This window comes from Salvia splendens, chromosome 14 (assembly GCF_004379255.2).
Source record: "Salvia splendens isolate huo1 chromosome 14, SspV2, whole genome shotgun sequence".
Taxonomy (NCBI): Eukaryota; Viridiplantae; Streptophyta; class Magnoliopsida; order Lamiales; family Lamiaceae; genus Salvia; species Salvia splendens.
In genome coordinates, this window is record NC_056045.1 from 24,084,362 (window position 1) to 24,105,775 (window position 21,414).

General features: G+C 36.8%; 1 protein-coding gene across 1 annotated transcript; it reads right to left on the reverse strand.

Moving 5' to 3' along the window:
• Positions 1–15,060: 15,060 nt before the first annotated feature.
• LOC121765457 (serine/threonine-protein kinase D6PKL2-like) lies at positions 15,061–19,503 on the reverse strand. Its single transcript, XM_042161626.1, has 3 exons — positions 19,188–19,503; positions 16,730–18,896; positions 15,061–16,064 (listed from the first exon to the last, which is right to left on the reverse strand). Exons 2-3 carry the CDS (start codon positions 18,661–18,663, stop codon positions 15,248–15,250), a joined length of 2,751 nt encoding a protein of 916 aa, XP_042017560.1. The 5' UTR covers positions 18,664–18,896; positions 19,188–19,503; the 3' UTR covers positions 15,061–15,247.
• Positions 19,504–21,414: the final 1,911 nt, after the last annotated feature.

Genomic DNA, 21,414 nt, shown 5'->3' on the forward strand with positions numbered 1-21,414 from the left:
CATCACTCTTAGCATGATTTTACTTCACTCTTGTTTACAAAACACATCACTCTTAGCATGATCTGAGCTTTTCTATAGCTCTTAGCATGATCTGAGCTTTTCTATAGCTTTCCACCCACGCTTCCTTATTACAGATTTCATTTTCTCCTCTCTCTATTTCTATCTCGCCATCCTTCATTTGACTTGCACAAATATTGCAAATACACAAAGCTTCCATCGGTTCACACACACACTTGGATTAGTTACGCCTTTTTGTTTGTAGCTATTTTTTTCGCCCACAAACACGCACTGTGGAGTGAAATGTTGGATCTGAACGTTGACGCCTCCTCCTCCGGCGATGAGGTGGACTGCGGCAAAGCGGAGGCCGCTGCTGATTCGGTGGCGTCCACGACGACGACGACCTCCGCCAACAATAATGCAGCCGCCGACGAGGCCGGTTGCAGCAGCTGGACTCGCGAGAAATATGCCTCCACGCTCAATTTCGCAATCCTGAACAACGACGTGATCGAGATCGAGGATGACCCCGACAATGACGCCGGGAACGAGCTGCAGCTCTTTCCGATCGCCAATGCGCCGTCGCCGGCGATGGTTAGGGCGAAGTATTGGCTGAATCTGTCTGTGCCGGAGGTCGACGAGATCCATTTCAGAGTTTCAGTGAACTCTTTGCCAAGCATGTTAGCTTTCATTAATCATTTTCTTGTTATGCCATCTGCAGCTATGGCTCCACCAATTGAAATTCCAAGCAAATCTCCTGCCGTCCAGAAGGCCTGGAATTGAGCGACCGACGCCATTTCAATTTTGTATGTGAAGTGACAATTATATCCCTGCCTTGTTAATGTGGAGTAAATTTGTGATTGAGAGAACTAATTTCTCCTTAAATTAGAAAATTATATGTATTAATACTAGCCCTTGATTTTCTTGATCTTGTGGCTATGATTTGTTCTCTAGTTATTTGGTTAAGGGGTGTTTGCCATAGATCACTACCCTTGTGATATTTATTTATAATGGATGAAAAATTATAAATTTTGGTATAATTTTATAATTTTTTAATATAGTATATTAAAGATATATAAAATTTTTAAAAATACTATATATATATATAGGTCCATGATCAATTGAGATTTTTAAGCTAATTGAGAAATGAGATGCAATCTCAGCCACTCATTTTTATTAAATGAGTGGTCTGGATTTTGCCACACAAAAAATATTTTTAAATTAATTTATTATGAAAGGGTATAATGGTAATTTAAGTTAAAAACAAATCCATGACTCCTAGCTCAACTGGTTGAGAAGGGTATAATGGTAATTTTAGTTGTTGACATTTTAATACGAGCTGTTGACATTTGATATTCTCGGTATTGATATGTGAATTATAAGTGTTATTTTTCAGTTGTTGACATTTTAATATGAGTTGTTGACATTTGATATTCTCGGTATTGATATGTGAATTATAAGTGTTACTTTTTAGTTGTTGACATTTTAATACGAGTTCTTGACATTTGATATTCTCGATATTGAAATGCGAATTATAAGTGTTATTTTTTAGTTGTTGACATTTTAATACGAGTTGTTGACATTGATATTCTCGCGAGCTTGTTGACAATGAAAAATTATAAATTTTGGTATAATTTTATAATTTTTTAATATAGTATATTAAAGATATATAAAATTTTTAAAAATACTATATATATATATATATATATATATATAGGTCCATGATCAATTGAGATTTTTAAGCTAATTGAGAAATGAGATGCAATCTCAGCCACTCATTTTTATTAAATGAGTGGTCTGGATTTTGCCACACAAAAACAAATCCATGACTCCTAGCTCAACTGGTTGAGAAGGGTATAATGGTAATTTTAGTTGTTGACATTTTAATACGAGCTGTTGACATTTGATATTCTCGGTATTGATATGTGAATTATAAGTGTTATTTTTCAGTTGTTGACATTTTAATATGAGTTGTTGACATTTGATATTCTCGGTATTGATATGTGAATTATAAGTGTTATTTTTTAGTTGTTGACATTTTAATACGAGTTCTTGACATTTGATATTCTCGATATTGAAATGCGAATTATAAGTGTTATTTTTTAGTTGTTGACATTTTAATACGAGTTGTTGACATTGATATTCTCGATATTGATATGTGAATTATAAGTGTTATTTTTTAGTTATTGACATTTTAATACGAGTTGTTGACATTTGGTATTCTGAATATTGATATGCAATGATTTTGTTTCTTTGATTGGATGTGGTGACATGATATACTATCATCTGTTTTTCTCCATTGAAGGCCTTCAAGAGAGCTGCAGAATCACTGGAGAAGCTAATGGATGCCACGAGGGAAGAGCTGCCGGACACCATGGCTATCGTTCGATTATCTGGGATGGAGATCAGCGACTTGACAATGGAGCTCAATGACAATGGTTCCGATTCAGAACTCTTCTGCTTCAGATCTCGCGAGCTCGTGGAGGTGACAAAATCGTCCAAGGATCTAAGGCACAGTGTGCCGGCGGTGTTGGAGGTGGAGGCTATTGACATGTGTTGTATGATCATAATGCCAGAACTTGTGTCAAATAAAAAAATTAAGATAAAATAGTTGTTATTTTTTAATTACAAGAATTGTTTTTGAGTTGTTGACACTATATACAAGTTGTTGACAAGCTGTTGACATTTTGCTATAAGTTATTGAAATTTGATATGCAGGCTATTAACATGTGTTGTATGATCATGATGCCAGAAATTGGGTCAAATAAAAAAATTAAGATAAAATAGTTGTTATTTTTTAATTACAAGAATTGTTTTTGAGTTGTTGACAAGCTATTGACATTTGATATACAAGCTGTTGATATTTTCATATAAGTTGTTGATATTTGATACGAAAGCTATTGACATGTATTGCATGATCATGATACCAGAACTTGTTTCAAATAAAAAAATTAAGAGAAAATAGTTGTTCTTTTTTAATTATAAGAATTGTTTTTGCGTTGTTGACATTTCAATACAAGTTGTTGAACTGATTGACATTTCATATATATTACATACTGCTAAGTTCAAAAGTCAGAAACCACAATAGTTGTCCATGGTTTGTGTGGGTAGTGCAGGTTTTAGGAAGAAGCCTTCACCAACCCAAAGTTCGATGAGTTTAGAGGCACGTATCTCACAATCTTCCGGGAATGCACCCAGGTAAAGGAAACAACCTTGAAGTCTAGTGGGCAAGTAAAGGTAGCTATATAGCCAAGATCTCCAAGTAGGAACCCTCCCCCGTTGCAGCAGCATCAGCAGTATCTTTTCTGTCTCCTGAATGAGAAGACCACCAACCACAACCAGTGACAGAGGAAGACCTTTACATTTCTCGGCGATCGATATTCCAATTTCCTTCAAGTGAGGAGGGCAGGGCAATGTAACATCATCATTATCATTTTTCAGCATATCACCGAAGGTAAGATAACAGAGCAACTGCCAGCTGTGCTCCAGCCCGAGCGGCTGCATCTCATGAAGTAAACTAGATTTTTCAGAAATTTTATCAGAGACCTCCCGAAGCCTAGTAGTGAGAAGAATCCGACTGTCGTTCTCCTTATCCGGCAAAGCATGCGCGATCCACGATTAGAAACTTGAGATTGTAAAGCTCTTGATGCAGGCGTTGGAGCAACGTCTGCTCATCGCCCTGAGTTGCATAGTGGCTTGCTTGGTAGTTCTTGCTCTCCATGATTACTAGCAGTTCATGACCTCACCTATAATTTATTTACTAGTATTAAATATCAAATGAACTTTGTAAATTTGTTAAATTTAGTCATGCATCAAAAACATTATTCCGATAATTCATACTAAGAAACATGTTTTTACAAGCAGGACGAAATTAATTGATATCAAAATCATAAAAATAAATAAATAAAAACACTTTGACGAACTTTCAGTAGCCAACTTCATCTAGAACTTTCATCAAACAGTTGGCAGAAATATGCAACACTTACATACCGGCGCATAATTCGTGACGCTCTTCACACCTCCAGAACCACTGCGGCCAGTGCGATGGAACTCATCCTCAACGTACAAGCTGATCGACACAGTCTCTTCCTGCAAATCACAACAATTAAACCTTATCCACAAACTCTTTAATATCACCTTGATTCAATCGAATTAAAATTGAAAACGTAAACACAACCTTGAAATAGTTTCCAACTGGAGAAGAATACACCAAAAATGTGTACTCGGAAGACGACGCCAGCCCCAAAACCAGCACCTCCCTATCAGCAGAGGCTGAATGTCAATTTGATTATGTCAACAACGATTCTAATAAGTATGCACTATGTCAATAACAAGTACATCATGTTTAAAGCAAGCACAATTATCTTATTACTATTATATCAATTGTTAAAGTTTATAATGTCAACAACAATTCAAACAAGCATACACTATGTCAACAGTATACAATATCATCTCAATGGCAAGTATATGCCGTTTATAGAAAACACAAGTATATTATCATAACTATGTCAATAGCTATTGTATGAAATGTCAATAATCTAAGAAATTTAAACAAATCCTTAACTGGAAGAAGATGTTTGTTCTCTTCCGTTTTTTCCAGCAGCATTGTTCATTTCCATCTCTTCCGATTCTACCATCGCTAATCAACAAAAAAAATAGCAGAAATCGAATTAAATAAAAAACTGCGAGATCTCTACTGAAATCGCGAAATAAAAGCAAAATTCAGCATTGAAATGAGCAGAAATCAGTATTTTCAGATTTTTCCTCAAATGTTCAAGCATTTTGATAAAAACAACGAAGCAAAGTTGAACCTCAAAATAGCTGATTCCTCGACTTTCTGGATTCTACACAGAGCTCCGGAGACAAACGCGAACAACAGCAGCGAAAACATAGGTAGCGATTTCTCTCACTAAAAATCAGTTCACATCCAACACAATTGATAATACAAAGCCTAATACCTCCAAATTCATACTCGAATCAACAATTAAGCTTCCGGCGAAGCGACGACGTGAGAAGCGAAGGCTGTTCGGAGCTTCGTGCAGCAGGAGCGGCGAAGCGCGATGAACAACGGCGACGTTAAACCGAGAGAGAGATAGAGAGGGGATGTGTCTGGAGGCGTCGTCGTCTCTGGCTTGATTGATGATCGGCGAAGACGATTGATGGTGGCGATATATATTAGAGAGGGTTTTAGAAAATGATTTCAAATCTAATTTTATTTTTTTCCACCATTTGATTAATGAAATGACACTTATACCCCCGTGTTGACATAATGTGATAGTTGTTGATATTTCGTTAATCTTGTAGATTAGTGGCTGAGATTGCATCTCATTTCTCAATTTAGCTAAATAATCTCAACCTAACAGCTATATATATATATATATATATATATATATATATATGTAGTAGTGATCTAAGGCAAATGCCCCTTAACCAAATAACTAGAGAACAAATCATAGTCACAAGATCAAAAAAATCAAGGGTTGGTATTAATTTTTGAATTTAATGATATATTAGTTCCCTCAATCACAAATTTACTCCATAATAACAAGGCAGGGGTATTCTGGTCATTGCATAGCCTATTGAATTAACTCCAAAATCATATTAGGCTGCAAAAATTGAATTCATTTGAAACCGCGTCTTCTTCTCCGCCGCCGCCGCAACGCCCGCGGAATCACTGAAGTGAGGAATCGATCAATTCGCGCACCAGAGGTTGCGATCCTCTGGAGAAAATCGATTTGTGGCTGCAGGATTTGGTGCCGGACATTGTTAGGAACCTAAAGCAGGCGCCGCTGCTGGTGCAAATCTATTCCAGATTGGACGGCAGGGTGAGGATTGAGACGGAGAAGGCCGTGCCGGAGGAGTGGCCGGCGGCGAGAGAGGGGTGGCGAAGCGGGGAATCGAAGTCGCTGTGTCTGGATTGAGTTTTGAATGTATTTACGTTCCATAATTTTATCATTTAATAGATAGCATCACTTTTGTGGAGCTAACATGTGAATATTTGTTTTTGCTTAATAGAATTTATCATTACTTGCTACTGGATTATGTTTTGCTTTTAGATGTTTTATAACTTGTATAGTTCAGTTTGCATATTTTCTCATTTCAAAGTCAATCAAGCTGCAGAAGTGTGATAACTTAGGAGTGATGCGTTTTGTAAACAAGAGTGAAGTAAAATCAGAGTAAGAGTGATGTGTTTTGTAAACAAGAGTGAAGTAAAATCAGAATAAGAGTGAAGTGTTTTGTGAACAAGAGTGAAGTAAAATCAGAGTAAGAGTGATGTGTTTTGTGAACAAGAGTGAAGTAATATCAGAATAAAAGTGATGTGTTTTGTAAACAAGAGTGAAGTAAAATCAGAATAAAAGTGTTGTATTTTGTGAACGAGAGTGAAGTAAAATCAGAATAAGAGTGATGTGTTTTGTGAACAAGAGTGAAGTAAAATCAAAGTAAGAGTGATGTGTTTTGTAAACAAGAGTGAAGTAAAATCAGAGTAAGAGTGATGTGTTTTGTGAACAAGAGTAGAGTAAAATCAGAATAAGAGTGATGTGTTTTGTGAACAAGAGTGAAGTAAAATCAGAGTATGAGTGATGTGTTTTGTGAACAAGAGTGAAGTAAGATCAGAGTAAGAGTGATGTGTTTTGTGAACAAGAGTGAAGTAAGATCAGAATAAGAGTGATGTGTTTTCTAAACAAGAGTGAAGTAAAATTAGAATAAGAGTGATCTGTTTTGTGAACAAGAGTGAAGTAAAATCAGAATAAGAATGATGTGTTCTGTGAACAAGAGTGAAGTAAAATCAGAATAAGAGTGATGTATTTTGTGAACAAGAGTGAAGTAAAATCAGAATAAGAGTGATGTGTTTTGGGAGCAAGAGTTAAGTAAAATCAGAGTAAGAGTGATGTGTTTTGTGAACAAGAGTGAAGTAAGATCAGAATAAGAGTGATGTGTTTTCTAAACAAGAGTGAAGTAATATCAGAATAAGAGTGATGTATTTTGTGAACAAGAGTGAAGTAATATCAGAATAAAAGTGATGTGTTTTGTAAACAAAAATGAAGTAAAATCAGAATAAGAGTGATGTATTTTGTGAACAAGAGTGAAGTAAAATCAGAATAAGAGTGATGTGTTTTGTGAACAAGAGTGAAGTAAAATCAGAGTAAGAGTGATGCGTTTTGTAAACAAGAGTGAAGTAAAATCAGAGTAAGAGTGATGTGTTTTGTGAACAAGAGTAGAGTAAAATCAGAATAAGAGTGATGTGTTTTGTGAACAAGAGTGAAGTAAAATCAGAGTAAGAGTGATGTGTTTTGTGAACAAGAGTGAAGTACGATCAGAATAAAAGTGATGTGTTTTCGAAACAAGAGTGAAGTAAAATCAGAATAAGAGTGATGTTTTTTGTGAACAAGAGTGAAGTAAGATCAGAATAAGAGTGATGTGTTTTGTGAACAATAGTGAAGTAAAATCAGAATAAAAGTGATGTGTTTTGTGAACAAGAGTGAAGTAAAATCAGAGTAAGAGTGATGTGTTTTGTGAACAAGAGTGAAGTAATATTAGAATAAGAGTGATGTGTTTTCTAAACTAGAGTGAAGTAAGATCAGAATATGAGTGATGTATTTTGTGAACAAGAGTGAAGTAATATCATAATAAAAGTGATGTGTTTTGTGAATAAGAGTGAAGCTTGGTTTTTCTTTCTTTCTTTTAAATAACAATTCTTTTATATTATATTAATAAATCTGTAGAAACCATTTAATCTCAATTGAAGTAATCAAAATTCACATATAATAATTGATTGCCTTCATTTCATACATAATCAAAACTAATGCAAAAAATCTGAATGCCTCAAACTCAGGGCAATCAAAACTCACTGCCTTTTTGTGAATTTTATGAATCAACTTTAAACTAAGCAAAAAAAAACCATCACCTCCTCATCATCGCCCGCCATAATTTCCAGCATCTCCGCATCGGGATCGGCCAGCAAATTCGTCACAAATCCACAGAATTCGAACTCCACGCCTATTGTTTAGCTAGCTGCGCCAATTTCCACCCTACCGCTGCAAGGCATCGCAGTTATCGGGCACCGGCGAGTGCCACGGCGATCGTGGAACTGGCGACGGCACTGCTGCTGATGATGCATCAAAATCCGCAACTCCTCCTCCAGGCTGCTCCGGAGCTCCCTCTCTAGCTCCACGTTTCTCTGCCGAAGCGCCTCCGACGCATCACGGTGGCGGCCAGAGATCGGCACACAGGGAGAGAGAGAATGATAATAGAAATAGAGAGAGATAATGTTTTAATGGAATGTGTATGTGAGAATATGGGAACGAAGTTTGTTTCCAAAAATACCCCTATGCTATTTTTATTAACTAATAATGTATACTTTTATTAATCATTGGATTAAGATAATATGTGACTGAGATTTGTTCTCTAGTTATACACTTAAAATTAGTTATACTTTAATCACTACTATATATATATATATATATAGGGTAGTGATCTATGGCAAACACCTCTTAACCAAATAACTAGAGAACAAATAATAGCCACAAGATCAAGAAAATCAAGGGCTAGTATTAATACATGAATTTAAGGAGAAATTAGTTCCCTCAATCACAAATTTACTCCACAATAACAAGGTGGGGGTATAATTGTCATTGCAGCCAAAATTATGTCATTGGCAAATTCACAAATTCAATTCGTTTGAGAACGAACCAGCGTTCTTCGTTGAGCTCCGAGATTCCGAGCAAACAGAAGCAGGCGGCGGAGAAGAAGCCCTACCGCGGGATTCGGATGCGCAAGTGGGGGAAATGGGTGGCGGAGATCAGGGAATTGGTCATCTTAGTGCGATCTCTCTGAGGAATCCGTAACCCTCGTTCCATCGCGTACAATCGACCTGATCAAATAATTTCAAATAACAAAAAAGGTAGATGACGTTGTTTGATTGGATAAAAATCATGATTCTCTATCATAATCGTTTTGTTGTTTCAACAACAAAGGCTAAGGAAATTAATGGAGTGAGAGAGAGAGATGGGTTTTACAGTAGTAGGCAATGAGGTGTTCGTGTGTCTGGAGCTCATCGGCCCGCTGAAGATAAGGGAGAAGTAGCTTCGCCGGTTCATTTTCCGCCGCCATGGACGACAGAGGAAAGATGGGCAGTATTAGCAGAAGTGCAAAGTAAAGGAGATACCGATGCCTGCAGAATAATGAAACTTTTAGATGGGTGGTCATTTTCTTCTTATTCGATTTAACTGTTACATTAAATACATAGCATGGCAGAAATTGGTCCAATCAGTTTAAGATTTTTTATTTACGAAGTAGTATGTGTTTTGTTAACAACGGTGAAGTAAAATCATGCTAAGAGTGATGTGTTTTGTTAACAACGGTGAAGTAAAATCATGCTAATAGTGATGTGTTTTGTAAACAAGAGTGAAGTAAAATCATAATAAGAGTGATGTGTTTTGTAAACAAGAATGAAGTAAAATCATGCTTAGAGTGATGTATTTTGTAAACAAGAGTGAAGTAAAATCATGCTAAGAGTGATGTGTTTTGTAAACAAGAGTGAAGTAAAATCATGCTAAGAGTGATGTGTTTTGTTAACAAGAGTGAAGTAAAATCATGCTAAGAGTGATGTGTTTTGTAAACAACAGTGAAGTAAAATCATGCTAAGAGTGATGTGTTTTGTAAACAAGAGTGAAGTAAAATCATGCTAAGAGTGATGTGTTTTGTAAACAAGAGTGAAGTAAAATCATGCTAAGAGTGATGTATTTTGTAAACAAGAGTGAAGTAAAATCATGCTAAGAGTGATGTGTTTTGTTAACAACGGTGAAGTAAAATCATGTTAAGAGTGATGTATTTTGTTAACAACAGTGAAGTATAAGTAAAATTAAAATTTCACATAATCCACCTTTTCCAAATTAATTGCCTCAATTTTCAATTTCGGATCTCATTATTTATTTTCCCAAAATGATTTTTTTCGAAATAGATTTAAGTTTGAGACGAGTTATAATCACTTTAGATTATTTAAAGGTAATTAATCCACATTTATAAAAAAAGTAATTAATATAAAATGTACTCATCAAACAATTTCATTTGTAAAGAAATTAAATTTACATTTTTGATGAATTAAATAGGAGGGAGAGATCCTCTAAATCCGAGCATTCATCGAGTTCTCCATCGACAAATCAAGAGGTTATGGTTTCAAGTTCAGTGACTCGATCTCAAATAGGAGTCCACCGCTCCACAACAATAGCCTATTCTCACATCCATGTCTCCTTCCAAGAACACCAATCCACTTCCTTCTGATATTTTTTTAAAATCAGAAATTCATCTTCATACTCCACATCATTCTTTCTCCCAATTGCACCACTTCTCTGAAATTTTCTTTCACTAAGCACAACATCATCACAAATCCAATTCACCCAAAATTTGGAATTCTCGGCGACCACCAGTCCTATACCCAATTTTCGATCGCTACCACCACCGGTAACGCCACCACCACCAGCGACGAAACCATCGCCACCATGAAATAAACCGTCCTCACTCCTCTCCATACCTTCTCCCACCACCAACCGCCCTTCGCCATCATCTCTGCCGCAGTAAATCAACTTCGACACCGAAAAAATCAATCACAAATAATTTCAAGTACTACAAAACAATCGAAATCTGGATCGACGAGGAAGCAGAACTCCACAGCAATACGAAGAAATCGACGGCGTCGCAATCGCCATCCCCGACGGCAGCACCGAGAACATAATATAGTCCTCCTCCTCCTCTCCCGTGAAGTTGAAGTTGAAATTGAGCACATTATTTCCTAAAATATCCCTATGCAATTTCTATTAACTAAAAATGTTTACTTATTTTAGTCATTGGATTAAGATAATGTGTGGCTGAGATTTGTTCTCTAGTTATACACTTAAGATTAGTTATATCTTGATCACTCACCTCTATATATATATATATATATATATATATATATATATATATATATATATATATATATATATATATATATATATAGGGTAGTGATCAATATATAACTAATCTTAAGTATATAACTAGAGAACAAATCTCAGCCACACATTTTAATACTCCAAATTAATCCTATGGCTTAAACAAACTTTCAGATTTTTATGAAAAAAAACTTGTCCAGGGGCATTTTGGGAATTCAATACATCAATGTGAATTCATGAATAACATATAATCACTGTGAATCCAATCTTACGAAAGTCATGCGCCGCGCTAGCTGTCTCTGTGGCGGAGCTGCCGCAGGCTCCGCCCACTCCGACGCCTTCTTAGACGTCTCCGACGGCTGCACCGCCGCCGTCGGTGATCTCGTCGACTTCTTCGGCTCCGGCGCTGTATGCTGGAGCAATTATGCATTACATATTTTCTAAGTGGAGATAACATTTTTTCTTTCCGCTTTCGCTCGGCTTTAGCTCGAAAATGATTTAAGTAAAAAAAATTAATTAGTAATTTCTACCGAAATGGATTGGGATTGAAAATTATTCAAGGATTCTAATATCAGTTTTAGGATTTTCTTCCTATGTACTAGTTGAATTAGGTATATGGCTGGTGTAATTCTCCAAAAATAATTATAACTTGATCAGAAATTGGATGCTTAGATGTATGTGTTAGTTGATGAATCCATAACCTTGATAAGAGAAGTGCATGCTAAAAGAGCCGTGGTGTTTCTCAATGGAGAAATTGTCAAATTGAAGTGGATTTTGAATACTTCACTCTTGTTTACAAAACAAATCACTCTTGTTTACAAAACACATCACTCTTACTCAGATTTTACTTCACTCTTGTTCACAAAACACATCACTCTTACTCAGATTTTACTTCACTCTTGTTCACAAAACACATCACTCTTACTCAGATTTTACTTCACTCTTGTTCACAAAACACATCACTCTTACTCAGATTTTACTTCACTCTTGTTCACAAAACACATCACTCTTACTCAGATTTTACTTCACTCTTGTTCACAAAACACATCACTCTTACTCAGATTTTACTTCACTCTTGTTCACAAAACACATCACTCTTACTCAGATTTTACTTCACTCTTGTTCACAAAACACATCGCTCTTACTCAGATTTTACTTCACTCTTGTTCACAAAACACATCGCTCTTACTCAGATTTTACTTCACTCTTGTTCACAAAACACATCACTCTTACTCAGATTTTACTTCACTCTTGTTCACAAAACACATCACTCTTACTCAGATTTTACTTCACTCTTGTTCACAAAACACATCACTCTTACTCAGATTTTACTTCACTCTTGTTCACAAAACACATCACTCTTACTCAGATTTTACTTCACTCTTGTTCACAAAACACATCACTCTTACTCAGATTTTACTTCACTCTTGTTCACAAAACACATCACTCTTACTCAGATTTTACTTCACTCTTGTTCACAAAACACATCACTCTTACTCAGATTTTACTTCACTCTTGTTCACAAAACACATCACTCTTACTCAGATTTTACTTCACTCTTATTCACAAAACACATCACTCTTACTCAGATTTTACTTCACTCTTGTTCACAAAACACATCACTCTTACTCAGATTTTACTTCACTCTTGTTCACAAAACACATCGCTCTTACTCAGATTTTACTTCACTCTTGTTCACAAAACACATCGCTCTTACTCAGATTTTACTTCACTCTTGTTCACAAAACACATCACTCTTACTCAGATTTTACTTCACTCTTGTTCACAAAACACATCACTCTTACTCAGATTTTACTTCACTCTTGTTCACAAAACACATCACTCTTACTCAGATTTTACTTCACTCTTGTTCACAAAACACATCACTCTTACTCAGATTTTACTTCACTCTTGTTCACAAAACACATCACTCTTACTCAGATTTTACTTCACTCTTGTTCACAAAACACATCACTCTTACTCAGATTTTACTTCACTCTTGTTCACAAAACACATCACTCTTACTCAGATTTTACTTCACTCTTGTTCACAAAACACATCACTCTTACTCAGATTTTACTTCACTCTTGTTCACAAAACACATCACTCTTACTCAGATTTTACTTCACTCTTATTCACAAAACACATCACTCTTACTCAGATTTTACTTCACTCTTGTTCACAAAACACATCACTCGTAGCATGACTTTACTTCACTCTTGTTTACAAAACACATCACTCTTATTGTGATTTTACTTCACTCTTGTTTACAAAACACATCACTCTTATAGTATAAACAACAACAACAAAATAAGTAATGAAATCAATATAATAATAACATCAAAATTGGTAAGAACTTACGGGCAATATGATTTGGAGAAAATGGCAATTTTATACTACTTATCCTAATTAACATCAAATGCACAGTATGAATATCTAATAGTGTGATACACACTGTTAGAAGTCACACATAAAAATGTCGAATGAATATTACAAACCGAAAAAGAATTTCAAAAACCCCAAACACAGCAATTCAACTGATCCAAACCCCCAAACACCGCAAATCAATATATATTACATACACACTCCGCCATAGCCTAGAAAGGAAAATAAAAACTCAGGTCCTGAGCGCCGCGCCGACGACGAACGAAGCTACGGCTACGGCGACGGCGACGGCGAGCGACGGAAGCCAGCGCCGGTGCGGGACCTTCCTGCGCGGCTGAGCTACCGATGAGAGCGAAGACGGTTTCGGCAACCGCCATTGTCGCCACCAAAACTCTCTTCTGCGACACCGCCAACTGCGACGAGAAGAGGAGAAGAGAGAAGAAGAGAAGAAGACGCGACACGGTTTGAATTCAATTTTCAAAATTGGATTTAATTCTCTGTGCAATGACCAAAATACCCCTGACTTGTTATTATGGAGTAAATTTGTGATTGAGGGAGCTAATATCTCATTAAATTCAAAAATTAATATTAGCCCTTGATTTTTTTGATCTTGTGGATATGATTTGTTCTCTAGTTATTTGCTTAAGGAGTGTTTGCCATAGATCACTACCATATATATATATATATATATATATATATAGGGAGATGATCAAAATAAGTATGTGTTTAAATCCAGAAATACAGACCAAATCTTGACCCTAGGATTAGATGATCTAATGGTCAATAATTAACCAAAAACACGGAAGGTCATAATTAAGCAATTTTAGGTCATATTATAATATTTGGATTTAATGTCATGCTAAGATCGTTTTAGGTCATGCTTTGTTAGCATGACCTAAAAATTACCTAATTATGACCTAAAAGTGACCTAATTATGATATTGTTCTGCGTTTCTGTATTTAAATCTAGTTTTGCATAGATCAAAACCCTATATATATATATATATAGGATTTTGATCCATGCAAAAGCATTCTTAATACAAAAATGCAGAACCAAGCATACAAAAGTAATTTTTAGGTCATTGTAAGCTTATTTTTACGTCATTATAGTAAGGATGACATGAAATGATCTTAATATGACCTCAAATCCAAAGTTTATAATATGACATAAAACTGCTTTACAATGACCCTCTGTGTTTTTGTTTAATTATTGACCATTGGATTGCCAAATCTCATGGTCAGGATTTGGTCTGGATTTTGTATTGAGATCAAGTTTTGTATTGATCATTTTCCTATATATATATATATATATATATATATATATATATATATATATATATATATATATATATATCAACTAATGATGCACAATTTGATTGGCTGATGAAATTAAAAGGAGTGAGACCAGGCGATTGGAGGAGAGACATGAGACCGTTGTTGTGGAGAGAGAAGCCTCAACTTTCAATTTTTTTTATAATTGGGGTGACGTGGCGGTCGACCACAATCCCCCGATAAACATGGTCTTATTAGAGTTGAACTTTAGGGTGACGCAAGTCGATTTAACTTTAACTCTAGAAAAGAAGATCCTGATTATTAAATATTGAGAAATGCTGTTGTTTTAAATCAAGTAAAATGCCTTCTAAGACTAATAAAAAGAGTAATAATTTTGGCAGAAGCTGGCTTACCAAAACTGTATGTTGCCATTCAAATACGGCAAACTATACTTATTAAAGCCGACTAACTTCAGTGGTATATTTGTTTTTGAAAGATGGAATATTTATAATCTTAATAGCATTCAACCTCAAAATGATCTCGACTCATCTCGTTTAGATCTATAAGCCAATCTCACACAGTGGAATCTCCCTCACCAACTTTCTTAGACAGTATTTTGTGGTGTATATCTTACAAGACAACTAATGCAGGGTTAAACCACCCTTTGTTTCAGAACAAGTCGAACTCCAGATGGTCTCCGGCGTGCTGCGTAGGCGCTGGTTGCGGATTCCCATCTTCAAAGAACTCCGGTATTTGAGGAGGGGTGGCACAGCGTATCAGAGCCCAGTTCAGGCCATCGAAGAACGGGTGGCGTTTGATCTCGGCAGCTCCAGTCTCCGTACCAAGCCGATTCTCGGGCTCCTTCACCAGCAGCCTTCTGATCAGATCCCTCGCCTGAAAACTAACAATGGGGGAATCGGGAAATCTGAGGTTATGCATTACCACGTTGGATAACGTCTCGTCATTCCCAGTGCCCTTGAACGGCGTCTTCCCATACAGAAGCTCGTACAGGAAGACACCGAATGTCCACCAGTCTACAGCACTGCCATGCCCCTCTCCCTTGATGATCTCGGGTGCCAAGTACTCGTGTGTGCCAACAAAGGAGTTGGATCGCGCCTCTGTTGGCTCAGCTACGAGCTGGGGTAGCAATCTAGCTTGGTATGCAGCATCAGCTTTTAGCTTCCTTGCTCTAGCAGCAGCGTTTAGCCTGGGGCTAAAGCACGACACTTGACATGAAGGCCCCGCGCAGAATGGATCAATGCAGTTGGATCCTGCACAAGGACCAGAGATCCTAGGAGGCTCCAGTACTAACGAAGATGATTTTACGAGAGTGGGGTTTACGGAGCATCTCAGGGACAGGTCGAAATCCGTTAGCATGATGTGACCATCCTCGCGGACCAGGATGTTCTCTGGTTTTAGATCTCTGTACACGATGCCGAGCATGTGCAAATACTCGAGTGCAAGGAGGACCTCAGCAACATAGAATCTGTAAAAAAGTAACTATGAGCAAAGAGTATAGTAGAGCAGAACTCATCTCACAAACAGCAAATTAATCCAAATTGACCCATGTGTGTTATGATTCTCCTCACTTATAAAGATGATTCAAATGGTTTCACTGATTCTTCTTCTCTGCTACATATCAAATGTCTATTAAAAACAGAATCATGCAATCTATATTTGCATCACTATCTCCTCTATCAGTATTCAGTACAGACACCAAAGCTAGAGCAGTTCACAATTTTGGATCGGTCACAAACATCAATCAGTTCATAATGACAATCATTTCGAATAAAAATGTGGGTCAAGTACAATTGGGGCAAAGGATGTAACAGAACCCTAAAGGAGAAGACCAGAAAACTAAATTAGTGATATATTTAAGGTAGATATACTTTACATATGATGTACTATCTAATAGTAACTCAAAGCATCAAGTCTTGAATCTCAATCCCAAAGCTGTGAAGGTTTTATAGTTAAGTTATACTCCATACCTAGACTTCTACCTTGTTATGTTCAAATGTAAATCAATCAATTTCTAGAACATTTCACAGCCTCTTCAAAGCCAGAGAATTCCTCATATTGTTTCAAGTAAATGCAATATTTTTTTTGTGGCGCTAAAAGCATAAAAATAATTATGGACTTTAATTACCATACCTCGCGGCCTGTTCAGGAAAATATCGTCCAGGTTGCTTCTGCCTGAGGACATGTAGATCTCCACCAGGACAAAACTCCATGACTAAACATGATAAATTATCCGATGTAAACTGCGCGTAAAGTGTCGGAAGAAACGGATGATCCAGCATTCTGAGAATTTCTCTTTCAGTTTGAGCTCGAGGCATCTTTTTCCTTTTTGCTAAGAACTCGTTATCAATTACCTTTATCGCAAAAAGGCAGTCTGTTCTTATCAATTCCGCAAGATACACCGAACCAATATCTCCAGAACCAAGTTTTTTCAGTAGGGTGAAGTGATTCAGTCCTAGAAAACCATACTTCTTTCTTACATGGTTGATTGATTCCCACCTAATATCCTTCGACATGTGTGGCTTATTATTGCAAGTTGACCCACTTGGATTGCTCTCCTCACTAAGGCTTGTGGTGGTACTACTGAAATCATAATTACTGCTCTTCGAGCTCCGAGAGAGATCCTGTTTTTCACCTTGTTTGGCAACCATGATACTTTTAACAACAGATGTATCTTTATTCACCCAACCAGTTGGAATTGAAACTAGTTTGTCCGCATCAAGATCTCTGCTAGCTGTAGAAGGCTGAACACCACTACCCAAGGGATCCTTACTCGTATGCCTCAAAGAACACTGACACCTCTGGCAGATTTCTTGCTCCGAACTACGATCCTGAGCAGCTTCTACTTCACTAGATCCTTTCAAACTTCCATCAGTATATATCACTACCTTCTTTGATTTCTTTATGATGAGGTTCTTGTTTCTGCCAACTGGCTTCACTGTACGAGACGTGCTTCTCATGGAATTCACATCTTTCTTTCCTTTGACCGCACTGGATGAAGACTGTAGCCTAGACTTCCGTCTCACCTTTGGTACTGCTTTTTCAACTACTTTCAAGGAAGCGGGAACTTCCTTGCAAAGGACATTCGCAGCTTTGCTCGAGACAGAAATTTTCAGGTCTTGCTTTAGATGATTATCATGAGCATCACCATGGGGCAGAACAGAAACTGAACAGCAGTCTTCTCCCAGTTGGCCTACTCCTGATTTCTGGATATCAACTTCTGAAACGGGTATTACTTTATTATGCGCGATGTTAGACTCTGCACTCACCAAAACTACAGCAGCAGGTCGAACAGGAGAAGCACGAGCACTCTGATTCAGAGCCACATTATCTTGAACCTTCCGAGGCAGCGTACTGGCAGAACATACGCCAGTATATTCTTCAACACGAGACTTTCCTACATCATCACATTCATCCAGTGGATGGCCAGAGTCCTGTGACTTATGTTGTTTGGCCTTTCCAGTTGCTTTAACATCAAAACAGGGAGGCAAATTAGGACCACGGGATGTTGATGTTAACACAGAATCTTTTGGCGACGGTAGCAAGGTTTCAGGAGAACACGGAGCACTCTGCTCTGGAGTCAGAGTTATTTCTATTCTTCGCGCCTCACTTTCAACAGAAGAGCAGCTAGATTCACCGGTTTCAATACCAACAGACCTGTACATATTCGCAATTTTCCCAGCTTCCGAGACCCTAGGAGATGCTGGCAGCGACAACCGTTTCATGGCAGCCACCTCTGCTGCCTGAGAAATGCATAATCCCCTAAGAGCTTGTTTCAAAGAGACGGGCCCAGAGAATCCGATTCCAGGAGAATGACAACCACCACCCCTCATCGGCTTCTTCGAGGCATTTCTCCTCACATCTGAAAGATCAAGACTCTTTGATGATCTGAGATTGACTGCTTCAAAAAGCTTATTGATATCATCTTCCAACATCTTGTTCGGTCCTTTTCTAATGATGGGAGGCTTCTGATCTCTGTTTGATTGACAAAATGCTTGAGGTTTCCGAGTTGCACTCCCTTCATCCTTCACCTCCATTATTTCACGATTTCCACAGAAAGAATCCATCACTTGCTAGTTGCAACAGATCAATGTGCAACGACTCATCAATGGAGGATGCTTCAAATTAGAAAATCAAAGAGCTCCATCTCTCAAGAGCGTAAAGGAAAAACTAAACCTCCGAATCTTTACCAGCTAATCGGTGAGAACATTCACCACCTCGGCCAGCATCAACAACCCGAAATAAGATAAGCTTACAACCCTATCATTCCGCAGCATCAGATTCAGAACTAATGCCCATCCTGCCAAAAATAGTTATTTATTTATCAAAAAGATTGCTCCTTTCATTTTTGCGAAACATCAACTTCACAAGATAAGAAGAAAAATCACCCATTTCGCAATTTACCCTATCTTCATATGGAAATTAAAAAATTCACAAAAAAAGAAATATATTAATATCACATATACAGCTCTAGGAAATCCATTTTTAGAAGAAATGAAAGAAGTAGTAACGTTAAACATTAATTGAAAAACAAATTACTCAGACAGATGTGATTAGAGCTGCTAGAAAAAATGCGGTGAAAATAAGGTACCTGAAGCATTGAGAGATCTACTCCGGTGTAAACAGACGTAATGTAAATTCAAAAGTTTCCTCCCTTAATGAAGAAAAAAAATGCATTTGGCGTGTGCAAGCTTTAAACTTTTTCCTGTTTTAGGTGTGGAACGGAATAAAGAAGCAGAAAACACTAAAGAGAATGGTGGGTTTTTCTGATTCTCAGGAGGCTATTCGGTGGACAAGGATGTGGGAAGAGAGATGACAAACTCTACTGACTCTCTCACTGTCTCCCCATCTCCTCTCTCTCTTTCTTTCTTGACTAGCATTATTTTTTTTTCTCACTTTCTGCATTTTTTTAGTTTCGTACGAATTTGATTTAGAGCAATGTCCTACTTAATTATAGAATGGGGCCCACTTAAAACGTCTTTGGATTCCGATTTGCATGTAATTATACATAATATATTTTGTAGTTTCATATCTTATTAGAGGCAACAAGCAATGATGTAAGATTGATTCCGGTTCACTCTACCAATAGTATTACCACTTTATCTCCTCACTTATTACATTTATTTCACAGATTTTTTTAAGATGTATATAAAATTTAAATTAAATGGATGCGGTTTTATTCGTAGTATAGGGGCCTCGTTATTAACTGTATCAAGAATTTCATAAAACTATATAACAACCAGGTTATAATGTTTCAAGGACATTATATACGAGGCAAAATGCAATGTGATAAACATGTGATAAAAATTGGCCGGTACTCACAAATCATAAATATGTTGAATATAGATTTTTTCTGATATTTTTATACTAATGTTACATAGCATATATGGTTTAAAACCATAATTACTTAAATTAATTTTAATTAGCACTAGCTAGTAGTAATAACTCTGATTTAAACTCAGTTTATAAAATGTGGAGGTTCGGAATTTGGACCTTTATATGTACAAACATCTTTTTCAGGTCATTTTCGTTACACAATTTTGGGAAAGTGATTTGCTATATAGCCCTTTCAAATCAATCAAATTTAATTCATTTGTTTTTAGTAATTTGTGCCGCTCGGAATGCGTTATAGAATCATTTATTAATAGATGCTCAACACAATTTATTTTTATAATAATAATAATATTATAATAGGAGTACTCAACACAGGCCATATTTAAGTAAAAATTAATTGCAACAAATGCGGGAGCATTTATCCATTGTATAAATATCTTTATGAGTACTGTATTTGAAACGTCGTAAGGGCACCCGCAACGCTGTGCCGATGCGGTTCCTATGCCGTTCCGGCGGAACGGTTCCGCGGCGGCACGCGTTACAGGCTCCGTTCCGTCGCCATTCCGTGCCCATGCCGTTCCTATGCCGTGTCGCGTTCCGTTCCGGAGGAACGCGGAACGAAACGTTCCGCCACGCGCCGAGGCGACGTGGCGGCCTCCCATTCGACGCGTGAAGCCCACTCGCTGCCCCGCGAGTGGGCTTCGTCCCGGTGACGCAATAATTCAATTTTTTTTTAAAAATTTGAATTTAATAAATTTTTTTTTTGCAACGGTAATGTGACCGTTTTTTTTATATCCGTTTTGTATTTTTTTTATTTTTATTTACTCTATAAATACTCCTATTTCATACTCATTTCAATCACAAACACACATCTATTCCTCTCTATTTCCACCCCAATTTTCATCTCAAATCAACTTTGCTTTCCTTCTCCCAAATTTAATCAAACTAATGGATCCTTTTGAACAAATGCGTCAAATATTACAAGAACGTTTATCTATTCGTGCAAGGACACGCGACTCTAGTGCCCACACCCAACTCCAACAGGATCTAATTGAGCACATTTGGGCAAATTTTGGCGGATGAAATTATTAAAATTGTGTACTTTTATTTTTTTAGGATTTTAATTGTGTGCTTTTTATTTTTTTAGGATTTTAATTGTGTGCTTTTTATTTTTTTAAGTTTAAGTTGTAATTTTTTTTAATGTTGTGTGTTTTTTAATAAAGTGTGTTTGTTTTTTAATAAAGTGTGTTTGTTTTTTAATAAAGTGTGTTTTTTTAATTGAATTTAGTTGGAAATAAAAAAAATGAAATTGAATGAATAGTAATTTAAGGAACGGTTAAGGAACGGAGGGTTGCAAGTTCCGTTCCTTAGTTAAGGAATGGAGTAAAAAGTACAGTGAGGCCCTCAAATAGTGGTTTAAGGAACGGTATATGAACGGTATAGGAACAGCGTTGTGGATGACCTAATGTACACATATTTGCATT

Bases quoted from the DNA above. Each gene is read 5' to 3' on its own strand.
- LOC121765457 (XM_042161626.1), bottom strand. From the start codon at position 18,663: ATGGATTCTTTCTGTGGAAATCGTGAAATAATGGAGGTGAAGGATGAA. The intron at 16,065-16,729 runs GTATGGTAATTA...ACTTTTTTACAG, and splicing joins TTTCCTGAACAGGCCGCGAG to ATTCTATGTTGCTGAGGTCC.